Source organism: Arvicanthis niloticus, chromosome 5, assembly GCF_011762505.2.
Source record: "Arvicanthis niloticus isolate mArvNil1 chromosome 5, mArvNil1.pat.X, whole genome shotgun sequence".
NCBI classification, from domain to species: domain Eukaryota; kingdom Metazoa; phylum Chordata; class Mammalia; order Rodentia; family Muridae; genus Arvicanthis; species Arvicanthis niloticus.
Window position 1 is genome coordinate 97,089,235 of NC_047662.1, and position 17,119 is coordinate 97,106,353.

General features: G+C 48.2%; 1 protein-coding gene across 2 annotated transcripts in view; it reads right to left on the reverse strand.

Moving 5' to 3' along the window:
- The window catches only part of Col15a1 (collagen type XV alpha 1 chain), a 105,834-nt gene that overhangs the window by 60,000 nt on the left and 28,715 nt on the right, over positions 1–17,119 (reverse strand). For both annotated transcript variants that reach the window (XM_034502627.2, XM_076935002.1), the window contains exons 3-6: positions 8,664–9,211; positions 7,078–7,152; positions 5,398–5,478; positions 145–289 (exon numbers count right to left, since the gene is read on the reverse strand). In XM_034502627.2, the coding sequence (XP_034358518.2) occupies positions 145–289; positions 5,398–5,478; positions 7,078–7,152; positions 8,664–9,211 (849 nt within the window). The remainder of the gene's footprint in view (positions 1–144; positions 290–5,397; positions 5,479–7,077; positions 7,153–8,663; positions 9,212–17,119) is intronic.

Consider the following 17,119-nt stretch of genomic DNA (forward strand, 5'->3'; position numbering starts at 1 on the left):
CTCAGTTTCCCTGTCCCGTCTTTAAGGGGGTAAACTGTCAATATTCCCTTAAAGGTGGAAGGGATGATCACATGACCTCTGTGTGTTTCATACATGCCAATTGCTCGGTGATAGACGGCCACTCTCATGTGTGTCAGGACTTGCCTTGCTCGGGGCTGCTATGTCCAATGATGCTCAAGTTAGTTTCTGGGATTCCTTCTGGTACCAGCTCACCAGAAAGCTCCGTGTCCTCAGCAGGAGAGGATGAAGTAGGGGGCATGCTTATGGGATCAACTTGTGTTTCTTTAGGCTGAAGAGAGAAAAAAATGAAATTTACTTTTAAAAGAATCATTTTAAGTTAAAAAAAAAGATTTACTTAACAGTGAAGCAGGAAAATAATTTATCCTCAGAATTCTGAATAATCCAGAATGCCTAAACTGGCTGTGTCTCTGGGTAGCATCGCACCTCCCGGGTTGGACAGAGGTATGTGCTGGGTGTCACTCCATCCCACTCACTGCCCAGGGACACATTGCTGATCTCAGAGTAAGGCTTCGAAGCTCAGGGACCACAATTTTGGGATGCCCGGGTCTCAGGCTAGCACCGAGCAGATGCTAGATTCAGGAATATGCGGGCAGTTATCTCAGTGAGTCAGGCTGCACTGTAACCCTGTATAAATCCAGTCCCAGAGCAGCACGGTGGACAAGGCTCTGACAGCGATGGATGTGTCCACTTCCTTCCAGGGAAGCTCCTGCATCTATACAGCTTCTCCAAAGCCAGGAGAGGTCTTAACCAGTCTTACTAACTAGGGGGAAACAAAAGCCAGCTGTTGGAAATAAAGCAGTTCAGAAATCCAGGCAGGCAACTCAGTGCTGGTGCTGAATGTCTGGACATCAACCCTAGATGCTGGGAACCGTTTGTGAGACCCAGGGTTGTCAACTTTCGGTCTCTTAATCTTTCTAAGCTCTGCAGGGCTTGCAGGGGAGGATGGAGGGTTGAGTGGAACGATCTAATGTTGGACTTGGTGTGTGGAAAAGAAGCCCATCTCTGCTGTGTTAAGACACTAAGGTTTCCAGCTCACCCGTGACTGCAGCAGTCCTTGGTCATCCTAACAAGATCAGGCACAGCCCTTGATGTTAGACTCCACTGGGTAAATAGTTCAGCCCATCATAACAGGGAGGACTGTTAGGAGGAGCCCTGTGACTTCAGAATTCATAGTTCAGTCCTTACTGTCAGACTTGGGTGGAATGTCTGCTTTCTATTTAGTTGACTGACCTATTTTGACTGACAACTCATACAGCCTCGCCAGGCCTAAGCTTTCTCCTCTGTACAATGTGGATATTAAAAAAATGTTCCCCAGAAGATGAAGAGATGGCTCAGAGGTTAAGAGCACTAGCTGTTCTTCCAGAGAACTTAGGTTCAATTCCCAGCATCTGTTTGGTATAGAACAACTGGCTCTTACCCCAGGGGAGCTGATGCCCTCTTCTGGCCAATGTGGGCACAGCACACATATGATGTACAAACACATATGTAGGCAAAGCACCCATACACATAAAATAAAAACAAATCTGAAAAAAGGGACAAGGTCAGCATTGAGGGTGGGAGTAGCTGGAAGAATGTAGACTAGGGATGCCGAGGACTAGCCCAGGAGCCCTGAGTCAGGCACTGAAAAAGCTCAAACAGCAGGAGCTAGGTAGAGGTGCTGAAAGAATGGGAACACCCAGGAAAAGCACTAAAACCCAGCTAGGACTGGCCCACCCTGGTGTGTATCTACTTCCCCTGTGAGGGGTCTAGGAGGAGCCTATTTTCCACGGGTCCCCAATGCAGCTAGGAAAGGCTAACTGTAGCCTCCAGGGATGCCGATGGCTGGAAGCAAGGGCACACTGTAAGACGTGGAGGCTTCCGAACAGATACTTGGAGTAGGCAAAGCTGAGGCAAGCAGGGGGACAAGCCTAAAACAGAATGAAGTGTTACTCAAGGAGATCTCAGTAAGAGTCATCAACTAGCCTTTCAGTCAAAGTCTAACTGAATCTTAGGCAGGCAGCCATGGCCACCTCGGCCCTGCTTTGGGGAAAGGTGAGATTCCAGGGATCTTACTCTGTGGAGAAAGTGAGGTATCTCATCTTGAACACACAGCTCTTGGCTGCAGAAGGAATACAAACGAGGAACCAAGTGTGGGCTGTGACAGTGTGAGCAGGTCTAGTCTGAAGACTCCAGTGCCTTTTCAAGTTATTATGGAGGTGTGTTTGTGTGTCTGGCTTTTTTTTTGCCCGCTGCCACAGTCACAATCTGATGTGCTCATTCACAGATAGGTCTCTGTGAACCCACTATGTGCCCAGTTGTGGGCCGGCCTGGGGCATGTTAGATGTACCATCCCCCTTGCCAGAGCACAGAGTAGCACAAACCAGCCCACCCGCTGTTATCATGGAGTACACAGGATAGCAGAAGCAAGAGCCAAGCTGGAAAGGAGGGCATGGCAGTGAGTGGCCTCACGGGAGAGGATTTGGCCTGGATCCTGAGGTGGATATGAATTTGCCAGAAGGAAGGAAGGGCGGGAGGAGGTGGGGGTTCCAGGCAAACAGAACTGCACAGAGCTGTTGGAATTGGAAGTCCCAGATGGTATGTCTGGGAAGCCGAGAGCCCTTAGGTGTGGTTGGAAGAGGTCCTGGCTGTGTCTGGGAATCACCCTCAGAGCTCTCTGCTAGTGTAGATTCTTGTTCTTTGCTCAGACACACTAAACACCCCAGGGAAGCAGCTCAGGAGCCTCTTTATTAAAGACCTCTGTCCGTCCCACACAGGTGGCTCACATGGACAGCCAGAGCTGAGAAACTCAGAGTTTAATTCTAACTCAGCAGAAGATAAGTTTTTCAGAAATACAAAGGCATATGAGCAGGAGGAGCTGGCTCAGCAGGAGAGACAGGCATGGGCAGCAAGGTACTGACCCTAAATAGGACAAGCGGGAAGGGCTGGACAGGCTGTCTCTGGTTCTGCTTGCCAGTGAGGGTCCACGACGGTAGCAAGCTACAAAGCCTAAAAATGGGGAAGTGAGATTCTGACTGAGAAAGAAGCCAGACAGAGAAAGGAGGGATTGTCTGAGACCAAGAGGGAAATTCCCTGTGCCAAAAAGAGCCATGATGCCCTTCAAGGTAGAGTGAAGACAAGCACTCTGGACCCATGGACCAAGATGTCACTTTCCCACCTTCAGGCCATGAGGCCTCAACAACAGCATGGTCATTCATCGCCCTCTGCTATAGAATAGACCTCAGAAGCCCTCTCTGAAATGAATCTGAACTCAGAGCAGCACCCTCTCGAGGGTGATCATGTGTAGATGGAGGGCATCTGTAGAAGGACAGAAGAACCCTGAGGATGGTGTCTGCCATGTGGGTGTTGGGATCCAGCAGCTTTGGGACCAACAGCGTGGGCCTAGAGGAGTTCTCTTAAGCAGAGGCCAGCCATAGGGGGGTTGCATAACAAGACACAAGGAAGCCAGTATGAAGGGAATTCCAAAAGGAACAGGGAACCTGCCATGTGTTGCATTGAGTCTGGCTATGAGCTCCCTGTTTTTTGTTTTTTTGTTTTGTTTTGTTTTTTAAATCCTCACCAGCTATTCTGAAGTGACCACCACAAGCCTTCACCCATCATTACTGTGTATCAAGGTCTACTTGAGTGTTTGGACCATGTAGTCTTTCCAGCTCTCATACCAATCCACCGAGCAGGCATGTTCTGCACTAACGGGGGAAGCGGTCTCCTGCAGAAGGCCAGTCGCCAGGAGCAGCAGGGCTAAGACCTACTCTGGGTAGAGCTTGGATATACAGCCCTTCTCCCAAGTCCCTAAGAACTGGAGAAAGAAAAGAAATGGGCTTCCCCAGAGACCCCCAAGTGCACCACACCACCAGCGGCTTCTCTGCCATATTTCTCCAGGTCCTCAGTGATCAATGTCACACTCTCTCCAGGCTGATGCTGATGCTCTCTCTCTCTCTCTCTCTCTCTCTCTCTCTCTCTCTCTCTCTCTCTCTCTCTCCTCTCCCTCTCCCTCTCCCTCTCCCTCTCCCTCTCCCTCTCCCTCTCCCTCTCCCTCTCCCTCTCCCTCTCCCTCTCCCTCTCCCTCTCTCTCTCTCTCTCTCTCTCTCTCTCTCTCTCACACACACACACACACACATCAGTCTCCATATCTGAAGTGCTAATATCATGGTGGGCCACCTTTCACGCAGGGTATAAGGAAGAAATGACATGGTATCCACAGAAACATGAGCTCTCTTCCTCTGCTGCTTCACACTCTGTGCTTGTTCTAAGATGGCTATCTTCACATCCCCCTCCCAACCTCTCTCTCACTCCTATGACCACTCTCAGACCCTACTGTCCTTCTGGACTCTCTAGGGACCACCAAGTTGTTAGTACTTCCGTCTGAGTTAGCCTATCTCTACATTATGAACCTGTATATACAAAGCAACGTCACGCTTAGAGCCCTGAGCATGTGGCCCACTGACCTGTGCCAGGATGTGCCCGTGGGTGGCTAAGCCTAACGGGCACACAGGACTCCAACACTGTCCCCAAGCAGTGCATGGGCTCCTGCATCTTTAGCTTCCCCATCTCAGCCAAGATTGGCCAAGGTCATGGGGGTGCACTGCCACAATCCCACCCAGACCATAAACCCATGGGTAGATATTAGGAGATCTGTGCTCTAGTCTAGCTTGCCCAGGTTCCGTCTCTGGTATAGACATCTGTCTAAGTCCTTCTGACATTAGTATATTATAGTTCTTATCTGCCACACCCACATCCCTGCTGCCTGAGGTCTATAGCATACGTTCCCTGCCTTATTTCTGTCTCCCTGCTTTCTATCAGAAGCCTTCACAGCGTGATGAACCCAGCCTGGGAGCCGTCTTTCCTTGCAGCTCAGATGCTTCTTGCTATTATCAAAAGGGAGGGGGCTCCTTGCAACTCCACGGCCCGACTCAAGACTTTGGAAACCCCTTTCTCTTTAGATGCAGAACAGTCCCAGGAGGGAGAAATGTCAACACTGGGATGAGGTGGGAGCTGCTTTGCCATGGGTTCAACACAACACTGAGTATCATTCAGGGTTATTTCCCTCACACTGGGGACTTCCTGAGGCTCACGCCTGACTGCCTGGTCTACCTATCCAATGACCCTATAAGATACAGCTGATGTTATCATCACTCGGTAGAAGAGAACTGAAGTTCAGTGGGCCTGAGTAAATTCTCCAGGGCCACAGCACATCTGCCTTTGCATGCCTTTGATAACCATACATGCAGGCAGCCCTGAGAAATTAGCAGCTTACTTTGGCGTGGGTGTGAGGCAGCAAAAGGCCCTCTTGACTCCCTCAGAGGAGCTGGTACCTAACCTCACAGGTCTGACAACAGCCTGAGACAGTTAACCCACTCACGGGGTAGCAGCCATGCTCACCGGGGCTTGTGTGTAGGTCACAGCTTCCATGATTTCAGCGACTTCATCCATCTCCTGAAGCCCACTGGCTTCTCCAGATGCCTGTGAGGAGATAAGCCATGGTACACATGAGGCAGGAGAGCAGGTTACACGGGATTGTGGTACTTGTGAAGGTCAGAGACTGACAAACAGACTCCTGTGGAGGAACTGTGTGTGCATTTGTGTGTACCTGTATATGTGCATTTATATGCATGTGCGTGCATCTGTTTGACTGCACCTGTGTGGGTGCACCTGTGTGTGGTATGCATGCATGTGTGTATACATATGCATATACATACATACATACATACATATGTGCATGAAGACATGTGTACATGTATATACATGTTTGTGTGGTATGCACGCATATATGAAATGTATATATGAATACATGTATGTGTGATGTTTGTGTGTGTGTACATGTATGCAAACATGGGATCAGAGACAGGGTGGAAAAGGCAGAGTACATGGTTGGTTATTCTATTTCCGTCAGCACTGTTAGTGCTACAATCTGTTACTTCACTTTCCAACTATGTGCAGGCTCCCTTTGCTCCTGATTTATGCAAGGTGCTCCCTGGAACCTATTCAGGGAGCACTCATCCAAGGTGGCTTCCTCCTGTCACCTAACCTTCACAGCTAGCCCCCTGTGTCAGCCCGGAAGCCAGAGCTGTGGCTCTGCAGAGGATCCTGCAGAGGATTCTGGGCCCTCTGGGTTATTTATACTTCATCTTGAATGCAGAACAGAGACAAATATTTGACAATCTCCTCATCCCATCTCCCAGCTCTCTTGAATGGCACTGGCTCAGAAGTTCAGAAATTCAAACAGGCCCAAGTGCTACCTCTGGTGTACAGATTTTTTTTAACACTAAATTAATGAAACCAACTTCTAATGTGTTCAGAAGTTGACATCACTTAAAGAGCAACAGTCTCAGGAAACGCCACTCAGCCTGCATCTGGCTTTGGCACGATGCTCCTGTCTGCCTGGAAGAACCTTCAGACCGTGCCTCTCCCTCCCTGGCTTCCAGCACCTCCTCCTGCCCCTCTGCTCCCTGACCTGCTTAGCTGGGTCTGAGGCTCTCTCACTGAGTTGTGTCTCCAAGTGTGTGTGTCAGAGGTTGGAGGAGGGGGCAGCTCCTGAAGTATATCCCCCTATTCCCCAGCCTACAAAGGGCTGTCACTACCAGTAAATCCTGGAGGGAAGGAAGTAAGAAAGGAGCCATCTTTCCTCCTTGGCCCCCACCCCACCCCCAACTTAGGAATGGATTCACTTGCCAAGCATAAAATGAACCTAAATTTAGGTTCATTTTTATAGGACTTTACACCCAGAATATCTTAGCATTCTAGCTCTGATTTTAGAATCCCGACACCCTTCTTGGCAGGAAGGCTGGAAACCAGGCCATTGACTGCCACAGCCAGAGGAACACCTTATAAGACACACAGCCCCCACTCCAAGGAGACGGCTGAAGAGCTTTAAAATGTGAAAGAAAGCCAAAAGCCCAAAATAGGACTTGGGGCAGTGCTGGCCATGATGAGAGGCCTTTAGACTGCATGACGCTGAGGGAGAAGAATTGGATGGGCACCCAGCCTTCTCCTGGCTGACTGGGGGATGGAGGTACAGAGCCCTGGGTGAGATGGGGGAGTTGGAGGGATCCAGAGGCTTACCGAGGACTCTTGTGCTTCACACAGCTCCTCAGGGGCCCTGGGGTCTGAATAGATGGTAAGCTGTTGTATGGAGCCCTGAGGAAGAGAGAAATCAGAGTCGAGTTACATGTGTACATGATCGTGCCCACAGAAGAAGGGAGTGTCCCAGTGAGGGAGGACATTGCAAAGAACCAGCATGGAAATGTGCTGTCTATGGAGGTGCCAGGAATGCTGGGCACCCTCCACTCCGGCTCTCCATCAAGGGACTCTCCTTGTGTGCTCCCAAAGAGTAGGGACCCCCTTAGCACATGTTCAGAATATGGGTAGCTACAACAGCCTCCTAACATCCAGGGCCCCTGCACATTAGCAGCAGGCTCTGAAACCTGTCTTCCTTTGCCCACAAAGCTCACAACTTCCTCGCTAGACATTCTTGTGATGCGGCGAGCTGCCAGAGGCCTTCCCACCCCACTCCCCAGATCTGGAGCTCACTCCTCAAAAGACAGCAACGCCAGTGTGTACACGTGTGTAGCATGTACACACCGGCTCAGCAACCCTGCTGTGCTACAAATAAATTCAGTTTCTGCCCTCTAGTGGTGCTTTTCTCATTTCCTTTTGGTTGGTTGGTTGCCGAAGGGGGGGGGGAAGGGGGGGGAGAGTGAGTCTCTTTTTCTTTTCTTTTCTTTTCTTTCTTTTTTAAATTTAAAATTTTTATTTTTGGAGACACGTTCTCATTTTGTAGCTCTGCCTGTCCTGAAACTCACTAGGTAGAGCATGTTGGCCTTGAACTCACAGACTCTAGATTGCTAAGATTCAGGCACTACCACATTGGGTTTTGAGACAGAATCTTAATCTGTAGGCTAACATGGAGCTCACTCTGTAGCTCAGGCTGGCTTAGAACTCATGACTGAACAACCTGAGTACTGAAATTGCAGGTGTGAGCCAGGCCTCTTGCCTTCCCTAGTGTGTCTGAGTCACCCTAGGACTGCTGATAACTGTTATTTTCTCTAGAGTGTGCCTCTTCTGGTAGTAAAGCTGGTCTTCTGATTTGTTTTTTAAGGACATATTGTTTAAAAGAAGACAGAGAAAGTGATTCCTCATTTCCGTTGTTCAGATTCATCCAGCTTTACAGAAACAACTTGAGCACAACTACCATCCACATGCAGAAATTAAGTCTCTTGAGACTAGCAGGCTTGACTCTCTTTTAGTCATGGCTTTCAGTGAACAAAGTGGTTCTGACTAGTTTCCCAGACAGGCCTATAATTTACTATGTAGCCCAGGCTGGCCTTGAACTCATGTTCTTCCTGATTCAGACTCCTGAGTGCTGAGAATACAGGATGGGCCAACAAGCCCAGCCTCAGGATAGGGGCTTTTATGTCCACACTCGGCCAATACAACAGACCCCGTCATACACTATTGCCTAAAGCCTGTAGCCTCAATGTATTGCCAAGTACTGGGATCACTGGCATCCAGGCCTAGAGTCCTTTCTACATTGTGTGCAGGCCTTTCGAGAGCATGAGAATAAAATAATGATGACCATTGTTCCTCCTTAGTGTGTGGCAGTTCATGTCTATATTTCTCTGGTCTGCAGGGAGCGGACTGAAACTCACCGTAAATCTCTCCAGGCCCGTAGCTCCTGCATTGCCCACAAAGATCCCGGCACTGGGCTCAAACGTCAAAGGCCAGGAAGATCGCTGGAAAAGGACTTGGCTGTGTTCCTCACAGTCCACGAAAAGGGCCACTTCCTCGCCCTGGACGGTCACAGCAAAACGATTCCACCTGTTGGTCATCACGGGCACTGAGAAAGCCGCAGCTTCACGGGACACGTGGGAGCCTGGTTCTGTGTAGTAGAGGATAACCCGCTGGCGGCCATCCTCCACACCGGAAAGCCGCAGGCCCAGGTAGATAACTTTCTGGAAAGCATCGGTGATAGCGAAGAGCACGCCCCCTTGGGCACTATTGGGCTTCACCGTCACACCAATGGCGAAATCGCTGAAGAAGGTAGACGGGATGAGGGTCCTGGCTGGGCGGCCGACGTTGGCACCAGGCCCAAAGCTGTAAGCCGGGAAACCGCCATAGCCGGTGACAAAGGACACAGAGGAGGGTAATGGGACACCAATGAGCTCTGTGAGGTCCAGGTGGTCCTGAGAGGCTGACCCTGCAGGGAGGAAGAGAGGTCATGATTCCACTATGCTGGAACAAGGAGGTGGGAGCCACAAGCAGAACTGGATTCCACGGGAATGCACTGAAAGTAGGCCTTCTAAATGGCAGTTTCTTTAACTTCTGAAACAAGCCCCAGTGATGAAATGTGGTGTACAGTGTGCAGAAAAACACATGGTTATAACTCTGAAACAACCATTTCACAGAGCACCGCGTGGTGACTGTGAACCCTCACCAAGCCTTCCAGTGTTTTCTCCTCCCCTTTAATTGTTGTTTTTCTCTTTTAAAAATTAAAACCACGCTGGGAAGGCTCACTCATTGATTGGACTACCCACTAATGGACGGTGATCTACAGTTTGGAAAAACACAAATCGTTTCTAGAATATGTAGTGTCTTCTCCCATTAGCTTGGAGATTTCTTTCATTATTTAACAAAGTGGAATCGGGCTGTATTGCTTTGTTTTAAACGAGGTCTTTTGTTTATGTGCCTCAGAACATAGGGGTAAATTAGGCACAAAGAGAGGGAGGGGAGTGTTGCCTGGAGTCCAGCAAAATTGAGCTTTTCTTCATAGTGGTAAGCATTCATCCTTATCCCCCTCCTCCTCACTGTCGTGGTGGTCATCATCATCATAATCACCATCATCCTCACCATCATCCACATCCCAGCTCTCTCTCTGTACCAGGCACTGCTCTCAGCTCTTTGTGTGATTAGGCTCACTCCATCCCCACTCGAGGCTCACTCCATCCTCACTCGAGGCTCACTCCATCCTCACTCGAGGCTCACTCCATCCTCACTCGAGGCTCACTCCATCCTCACTCGAGCCCCACGAGGTTAGGTACCGTTATTTCTGTTTACTCCTGAGAAAACTAAGGCTGCTAGAAACTAACAAATTTGCAAGGGTCACATGCAAAATTCAAAAACAAGAGCCCCTGACTTGAGTTTGTGTTCTTCACAAGCACATTTGGTGGGGTTGACAGACCTCCAGTGCGGTGGCCTGAAAAAGACCCCGGATCCAACCGTTGTCCATGGACAAAAGCTACAGGCTGCTCCAGTGACCCAGACACATTCCTGAGCTGCTTTGGAAGTGACGGCAGTGAGCGAGAGTGAAACACAGGTCTCAGGTAAGGTGAACACACCCAGTGCCACTGAGCCAGGGGACAAGGCTTCAGAGCCAGAGCCAGAGCCAGATCCCAGAACAATGGAGCAGTAGCAGACTGCAGGGCAGATCTCCTAGTGGCCACCTGGGCTAGAGCCAACAGCCAGAGGCCCCTAGCCTATGGCTAAGATTCTCTCTCTATCCCATGAAGAAGACTAAGGACGACCCCAAAAGAATGATTAAGATCATCTTTCCTAGTTAGCTTCAACTGTCAATTTGAAGGGAGTCTCAACTGAAGAATTCTCCATGACTGCTCTGTGGGAGCATCTTCTTGACGGCTAATTAATGTAGTGACCATCTCACTGTGGGGGCGTGTCGGCTCAAGGCAGGGGGTCCTGGACTATATAAGAAAGCTAGTTGAGCAGAGGTTAGGGAGCATTTAGCAGTGTTCCTTTGTGGTTTCTGCTTCAAGCTCCTGCCTTAAGTTCCTGTCCCAACTTTTTTCAGTGGTAAATGGTGTTTTGGAAGTTGTAAGGTGAAATAAACTCTTTCCTCCTCAAGTTGTGTGGTCACAAGAGAAGAGTAAAGTACAATACCATCCATGTAGTCCCCAGTCAAAACAGTAGACACAACAACCTTTTCTGTTACATCTACACAACAGTCAGACTCCCCTGGGTGGGGATCTGCCCGCTCTGCTGGGTCAGGGCCGCCCGTGTCCTTGAGCTCCTTGTCCAGAGCAGTGGCTGCCATTTTTCTGCTGTATTTCTTTGTCCTTGCATCAGCTCTGGAAACCAACTACTACTAACTCATTTTATGGATGAAGAACTGAGGCTTAGGACATGAAATCCGGCCTGAGGATACACAGTCAGTGATCTGTGAACCATAGCTAGCCTGACTTCCAGTTGACTTGATATTGGAGTTTGATGAAAAGAGGGATTTCCACAAGGGTTTTAGAAGAAACTGTGCCGAAGGCAGATCCTGAGCACCAACAGGACTCTGAGGTAAGGGCCACAGTCACACAGTCAGCAACTAGCACATGTGTGCCTGACAGTGTGTGTGTGTGTGTGTGTGTGTGTGTGTGTGTGTGTGCCTCTGTGTGTATCTGTATGTACATATATCTGTGTGTATATGTCTGTGTGTGTCTCTGTATGTATCTGTGTGTGTGTGTGTGTAAGCCATAGCATGTTTTGGTTATATAGAAGAGTATAAAGAATAATATAGTGACACATCAACAGGTCAGAATGCTGTGTACATTTAATCAAAGTGGGAGACACACGTGAGCTGGGGAGGTGGCTCAGTCAGCAGTGTGTTTACCATAAAAATCTGAGGATCTGAGCTGGGATCTCAGCCTCCACGTAAAAACATGGCTGTAATGGTATCCCCTGTATCCGCAGTGCTAGGAGAGCAGAGACAAGAGAATGCCTGGAGATTGCTGCCAGCCGGACAGTCTAGACAGACAGACTGAATCAGTGAGCTCTAGATTCAATGAGAGACTGAGGAAGCTGTTCAACCTTGACTTATGGCCTCCAAATACACACTCTCTCTCTCCACACACACATAGGTATACACACACACACACAGATACACATATACACACATAGACAGACACAGAAATACAGACACATACACGTCTACTGTACACATGTCCGTGTGTTCATATACACAAGTAAATTTTTAAAAAGAAAATCACAAGTCATCACACAGGATAATTGAGGCAATTAAATGACACAGGTGGGACATTGGCACAGGGCTCGTGATCAGTTAGAAGTGGTGACCCTTCACCCTGCCCTCCCCATCACTGTCATGGACTTTCAGGTTTGGAAAGGATACAAGCTCCACCTAACCCATGTTAACTCCTCCTTTTCTAGCATGGAAACCACTAGCTAAAAGTAGCCATTGAACACCTGAATCACAGGTCTTCCCCTTGAAATATGCTGTGCTAAATGCAAACTGGATAACAAAAACTCAATTTGGAAAAAAACAGTGTAACATAGCTAATTAATAATTTTTATATTGGTTATGATTTCAAATGATAGTTTGGAAGTTTGAGGGTTAAATGTTATTTCATGTCAATATATATATATATATATATATATATATATATATATATATATATATATATATTTTTATCTGAGTCTGGTGGTACAGGCCTATAATCCCAGTTACAAAGGAGACTGAGGCAGAAGATGGTAAGCTTGATGTCTGCTGAGGATACATTGTGAGTTCAAACCCATCCTGGGTAATTTAATAAGACCCTGTGTCAGAAATAAACAGAAGGAAGGATTGGGTGGCTATCTATGCCTGGTGATGGATGCCTTTAATCCCAGAACTCAGAAGGCAGATGCATGTGGATTTTTGAGTTTGAGGCCAGCCTGGTGTACAGAAAATGTTCCAGGATAGCCAAGGCTACACAGAGAAACCCTGTCTCAAAAGATCAAAAGAGAGAGGAGAAGGAGAAAGGATTAAAACTGCCTGGTTCCACACATGTCTAACAGGCACAAGGCCCCTCTCTGTTCCCATCCCAGTATGTAAAAACAAAAACTAAAGGGCAACAGGCAGAAGCTGCACATGCCCACACTCCTTAAGAAAAGAGCCACCCACCAGCTCTGCTGATCCTCTCCAGGCCACTTCCTCGGCCCAGGCCCCTGGGGACCCACTCCTGGGACTCCAGTGTCACCATTCCCATGCATCTGTTTGCATTTACTATGCAAGACTTGTTTGTAACAAAGTGCAGGGTCACCATGGATTCCTCCAACCGGCATACAAACACTGGCGTGCTGCCTTAATCTGTCTTTTGTTACTTTCTCCTCTCTTCCCCCAACATCATCATTTTCGGATTAATCCTTGTTGAAGCTGGGGCCCTACTCCTACCACAGGTGGATGAGCTGCAACGGGCAGGCTCGCTTTTCTGGTGAGGGAGAGGGAGGCTTATGTGACTTTCCAGACCAATTTGCTACAGATTCCTTCATCCCCACCTCCTCTACTTATGGGTACAGGCCATCATTCCACTGTACAGATTAGTGACAGGGATTTGTGGGTGACATGGTTCACTTACAGTTTCACTGGCTGCTGCTAAAGTGCTCTTTGAAGATTCTGCACCACTGACCACACCCACTGGTGGCCTCGCATGCCCATGTTGAGGGGAGGCAGAGACTCACTTGAGAGAGGTCCATGGGGCTTTTGAATTGCAGTGATATGTTTAATTTTTTTTGAAATCTTGATTTTGATTATTATTCTAATTACGTGTATATGTGCGGGTGTGAGTGCATGAGGGCAGGTATCTGCAGAGGCCAAAGGTGTCAGATACCCTGGAGCTGGAGTTACAGGTCGTGTGAGCTGCCTGAGGTGGGTGCTGAGAATCTAATTCAGGGCTTCTGGAGGAGCACTGTATGGCCTTCATAACCACTGAGCCACCTCTCCAGCTCCGCTATGGTTGATTTTTAACATTGGTTCCAAGGATGTATTCACTGTATTGGTGGTGGTGTTATTATTATTGTAAAGAGAGTCTCTCTGGGTAGCCATGGCTGGCCTGGTGATTCACTATAGACCAGGCTGGCCCCAAAATCACCAAGATCTGCCTGATTCTGCTCTCCAATGCTAGGATTAATAATGTTTGCCACTGTGACTACAAGTATTCTTCAGAACACACTTCATTGAAAACACTTCACAATTTTTATGATGACAATTACCCTCTTTAACTAAAGAGAGAAAACCGATCACATAGAGTCTCTGCTTAGGAATCTTTTTTGGCCATCTGTGGTCCCCAGGGTCAGGCTGCCAACTTGAGAGACCTTTTCTATCTGGGCCCAGATAGAAAAGGCCTATCTACAACGGCCTCTAGAGTGCTCCTCTTTTGTCACAGACCTACATTTACCCCAAATGCTTTCCCTATGTCATTCACCCCACCCACCCAATTACCTTTCAGAATAACTCTTCCTTCTCTTCCTGCTCCTCCTCCTGCTCCTCCTCCTGCTCCTCCTCCTGCTCCTCTTCCTACTCCTCCTGCTCCTCCTCCTCCAGTCTCAATCCAAGCCCCCCTCCCCTGCAGCCATTCCCCCCTCACTGCCCATAAGCTCTTCCTGATGAAGCTGCACTGCAAGCCTCCTGATGCACTCTGGGGTCTTCTATCACAGCCCCTCCCCCATGTCACCACTGGCTGCTTGTTTCTACCTCCAGTGAATGATGAGGACAAACATTTCATCATTCATGGTTCCCAGGACCCAGAGCATGAGGATGATGAGTGTAAAAACGAACAAACTAAGGAGTCAACAGAAGGATGGATGGACGGATGGAAGGGAGGATGGGAACTCTCGACCTCCTCATTTTATAGGACCCCAAGCCAAGGTTAATAGAGGGTAAGTGTCCAATGGTCACAAGCCTAGGCATAATTCCCAACTGAATGCTGTCCTCTCCAGTTTATAGTCCGCTTTAAAACAGACAGACATCCATTCGAAGTGATTTTAGTTTGAGGCTCAAACCCCACAAGGCATAGGTTAAATGAACAATAAATCTGGTTAAATGTAACTAGACAAAGCAAAGACTCACAATAGTGATTTCATAATTTAAAGACATAAATCTGATTAAATTTGACCACAAAGAAATAAAGATCTGAGGACCAAAACATTTTTTTTAATCATAATAATATTAAACCCCACAATGTCAGCTTAAAAACCAAGAGCCAACAGAAAAAAGCAGAATCTTGACGTCACAGGCAACGAACCCACTCCTTTAACACGCAAAGCAGATGGGTAATGCCACAAGTCAGCAGAACGATGGGCAAAGACTAGGAAGTTCTATCTACAGCAGAAAAAAACGAAGGCAGCTCATGTAAGTATATGGAAAACGTTTGACCTCGTAATGAAAGAAGAGCGGAGCTGCAAGGCGAACCCATTTTTCTTATCAGATTGGCAGCGATCAGAATGTTGGCTAATCGAAAATGCTGGCAAGAGGCTGAGGCAGCATGGGGCCCATCTCCTGCTCTGTTAGTGAAATCCTAAATTGTGTCACATCCATGGGATGTAATCTGACACCCATGCAAAAGTACCAATGCATATGTATTCTTTGACCCAGTATAAATGTTAAAATATGTCATGCAAGGAAATTTAATGTAGCTTCCTGAATGCTGAGTCCCTAGGTAATGATCTGAGCAATAACCAGGATACAGTCAGTAAAAAGAGAAGAATAGCAGGAAGTGCCTGGGCTAGCATATAGCAAAGACATAAGCATGTAAAGGCTTTTGAGGCCCATGGAGATATGTTCTATATACGGTTCTGATCAACAATGAACTACATGTGTAGCTCTTAGTTCAAGTATATCTGTCAAGTTCCCACATGCACAATCAACGCATATATGAGAATATATTAGGATCTCTCCAGAAGGATGCCCAAGAAACTGGGGCTAGACATTTTGTCCAGGGAAGAGAGTAGAGACTGGAGGATAGAAGTTGTACCTCCTCATGGGTACCTGTACATTACACCACTCACCTGGCGTGAAAAAATAAAGATATTTATGTATTCTTAACTCCTTGAATCTGTTTTTATAAACTTAGGGACTCATGTCAGATGTAGTGCATATACTTTTAATCTCAGCATTCAGGAGGCAGAGGCAGGTGAATTTCTATGAGTTTTGAGGCCAGTCTGGTCTACACAATGAGTTCCAGGATAGCCAGGATTACAGAGAGATGGGGGAGGGAGGGAGGGAGGGAGGGAGGGAGGGAGGGAGGGAGGAAAGGAGGAGGGAGAGGAGGAGGAGGAGGAGGAGGAGGAGGAGGAGGAGGAGGAGGAGGGGAGAGAAGAAGGAAATTTAACAGCATGCTTTTTCATTGGGATGTAGCCATCTTTGTAAGAAAGAAAGCGGGGAGAAGGAAGAACCCACCAGGTTTTCTCCCTCCCTATCACAGCTCTAGATAAGAGACCAAGCCCAAAGTATGTGACCCCCTTATTTGTCTCATCCACTCATCCCTCTCTTTTACTGGGAGGAGGGGAAGCTTTCTGGTGGGATGCTCCAGCATCTACAGAAGTGGTGGTTCCGTTAGAATAAATGGGCTGGCTCACACCCAGTGCTCTATTTCTGTGTGGAGTTCAGGGATCAGAGGAGGACACATCTAGACTTGCACATGGCCATCTCGTGAATTCCTATTTCCAGGTATCTGTTTAAAGTTTATTTTAACATAATCCTATCAAACAACCTTGTTTTATGGGCCAGAGAACTGATGGAGAGGAGGAAGATACATGGTTATGAGGCCTAGCAGCAGAATCTGGGGTTACCCGGACTCCAGATCACAAGGTCCCAAGATCCCTGGCTAACCAGCCTTTCCAAACACTGGCCCATAGTGGGCCAGCTGGAGAAGGGGAGATGAGGAGGAAGCAGGCTGCAGTGGAGGACACCTTAAACTTTGGTCAGAGCTGGGCTCCCTTCCAGCCTCTACCCTCTTCCAAACATGCAGCCTTTGGGTAGATGACCAGGTTGACATGGGGCCTTCCTTCCCACTTCCCTTACAGAGATCCTATGGGATGGTGACGTGGAGTCCAAGTCATCAGCAAGCTGTACAGCTTGCAAGGCATAAAGTTAGCAAAAGCTGTAGTCTGCAGACTCTCTTCAGCCACCCTCCCTGCTCCCACCCTCATCCAAAGGTGGACAAGAGAGGACAAGTGTGCAGGCTCTGGGCCACCGGCCCTGTTTCCATTGACTCAGCCTCAGAAAGAGAGCCACAGAGTCTGCTGCAAACCCTAGACCTCAGCCTTGCTCTCAGCTGCCCCGCCTTCTTCCACAGGCATGGTCCCATGGTGTGGTATGGCAGGGGGACGACCC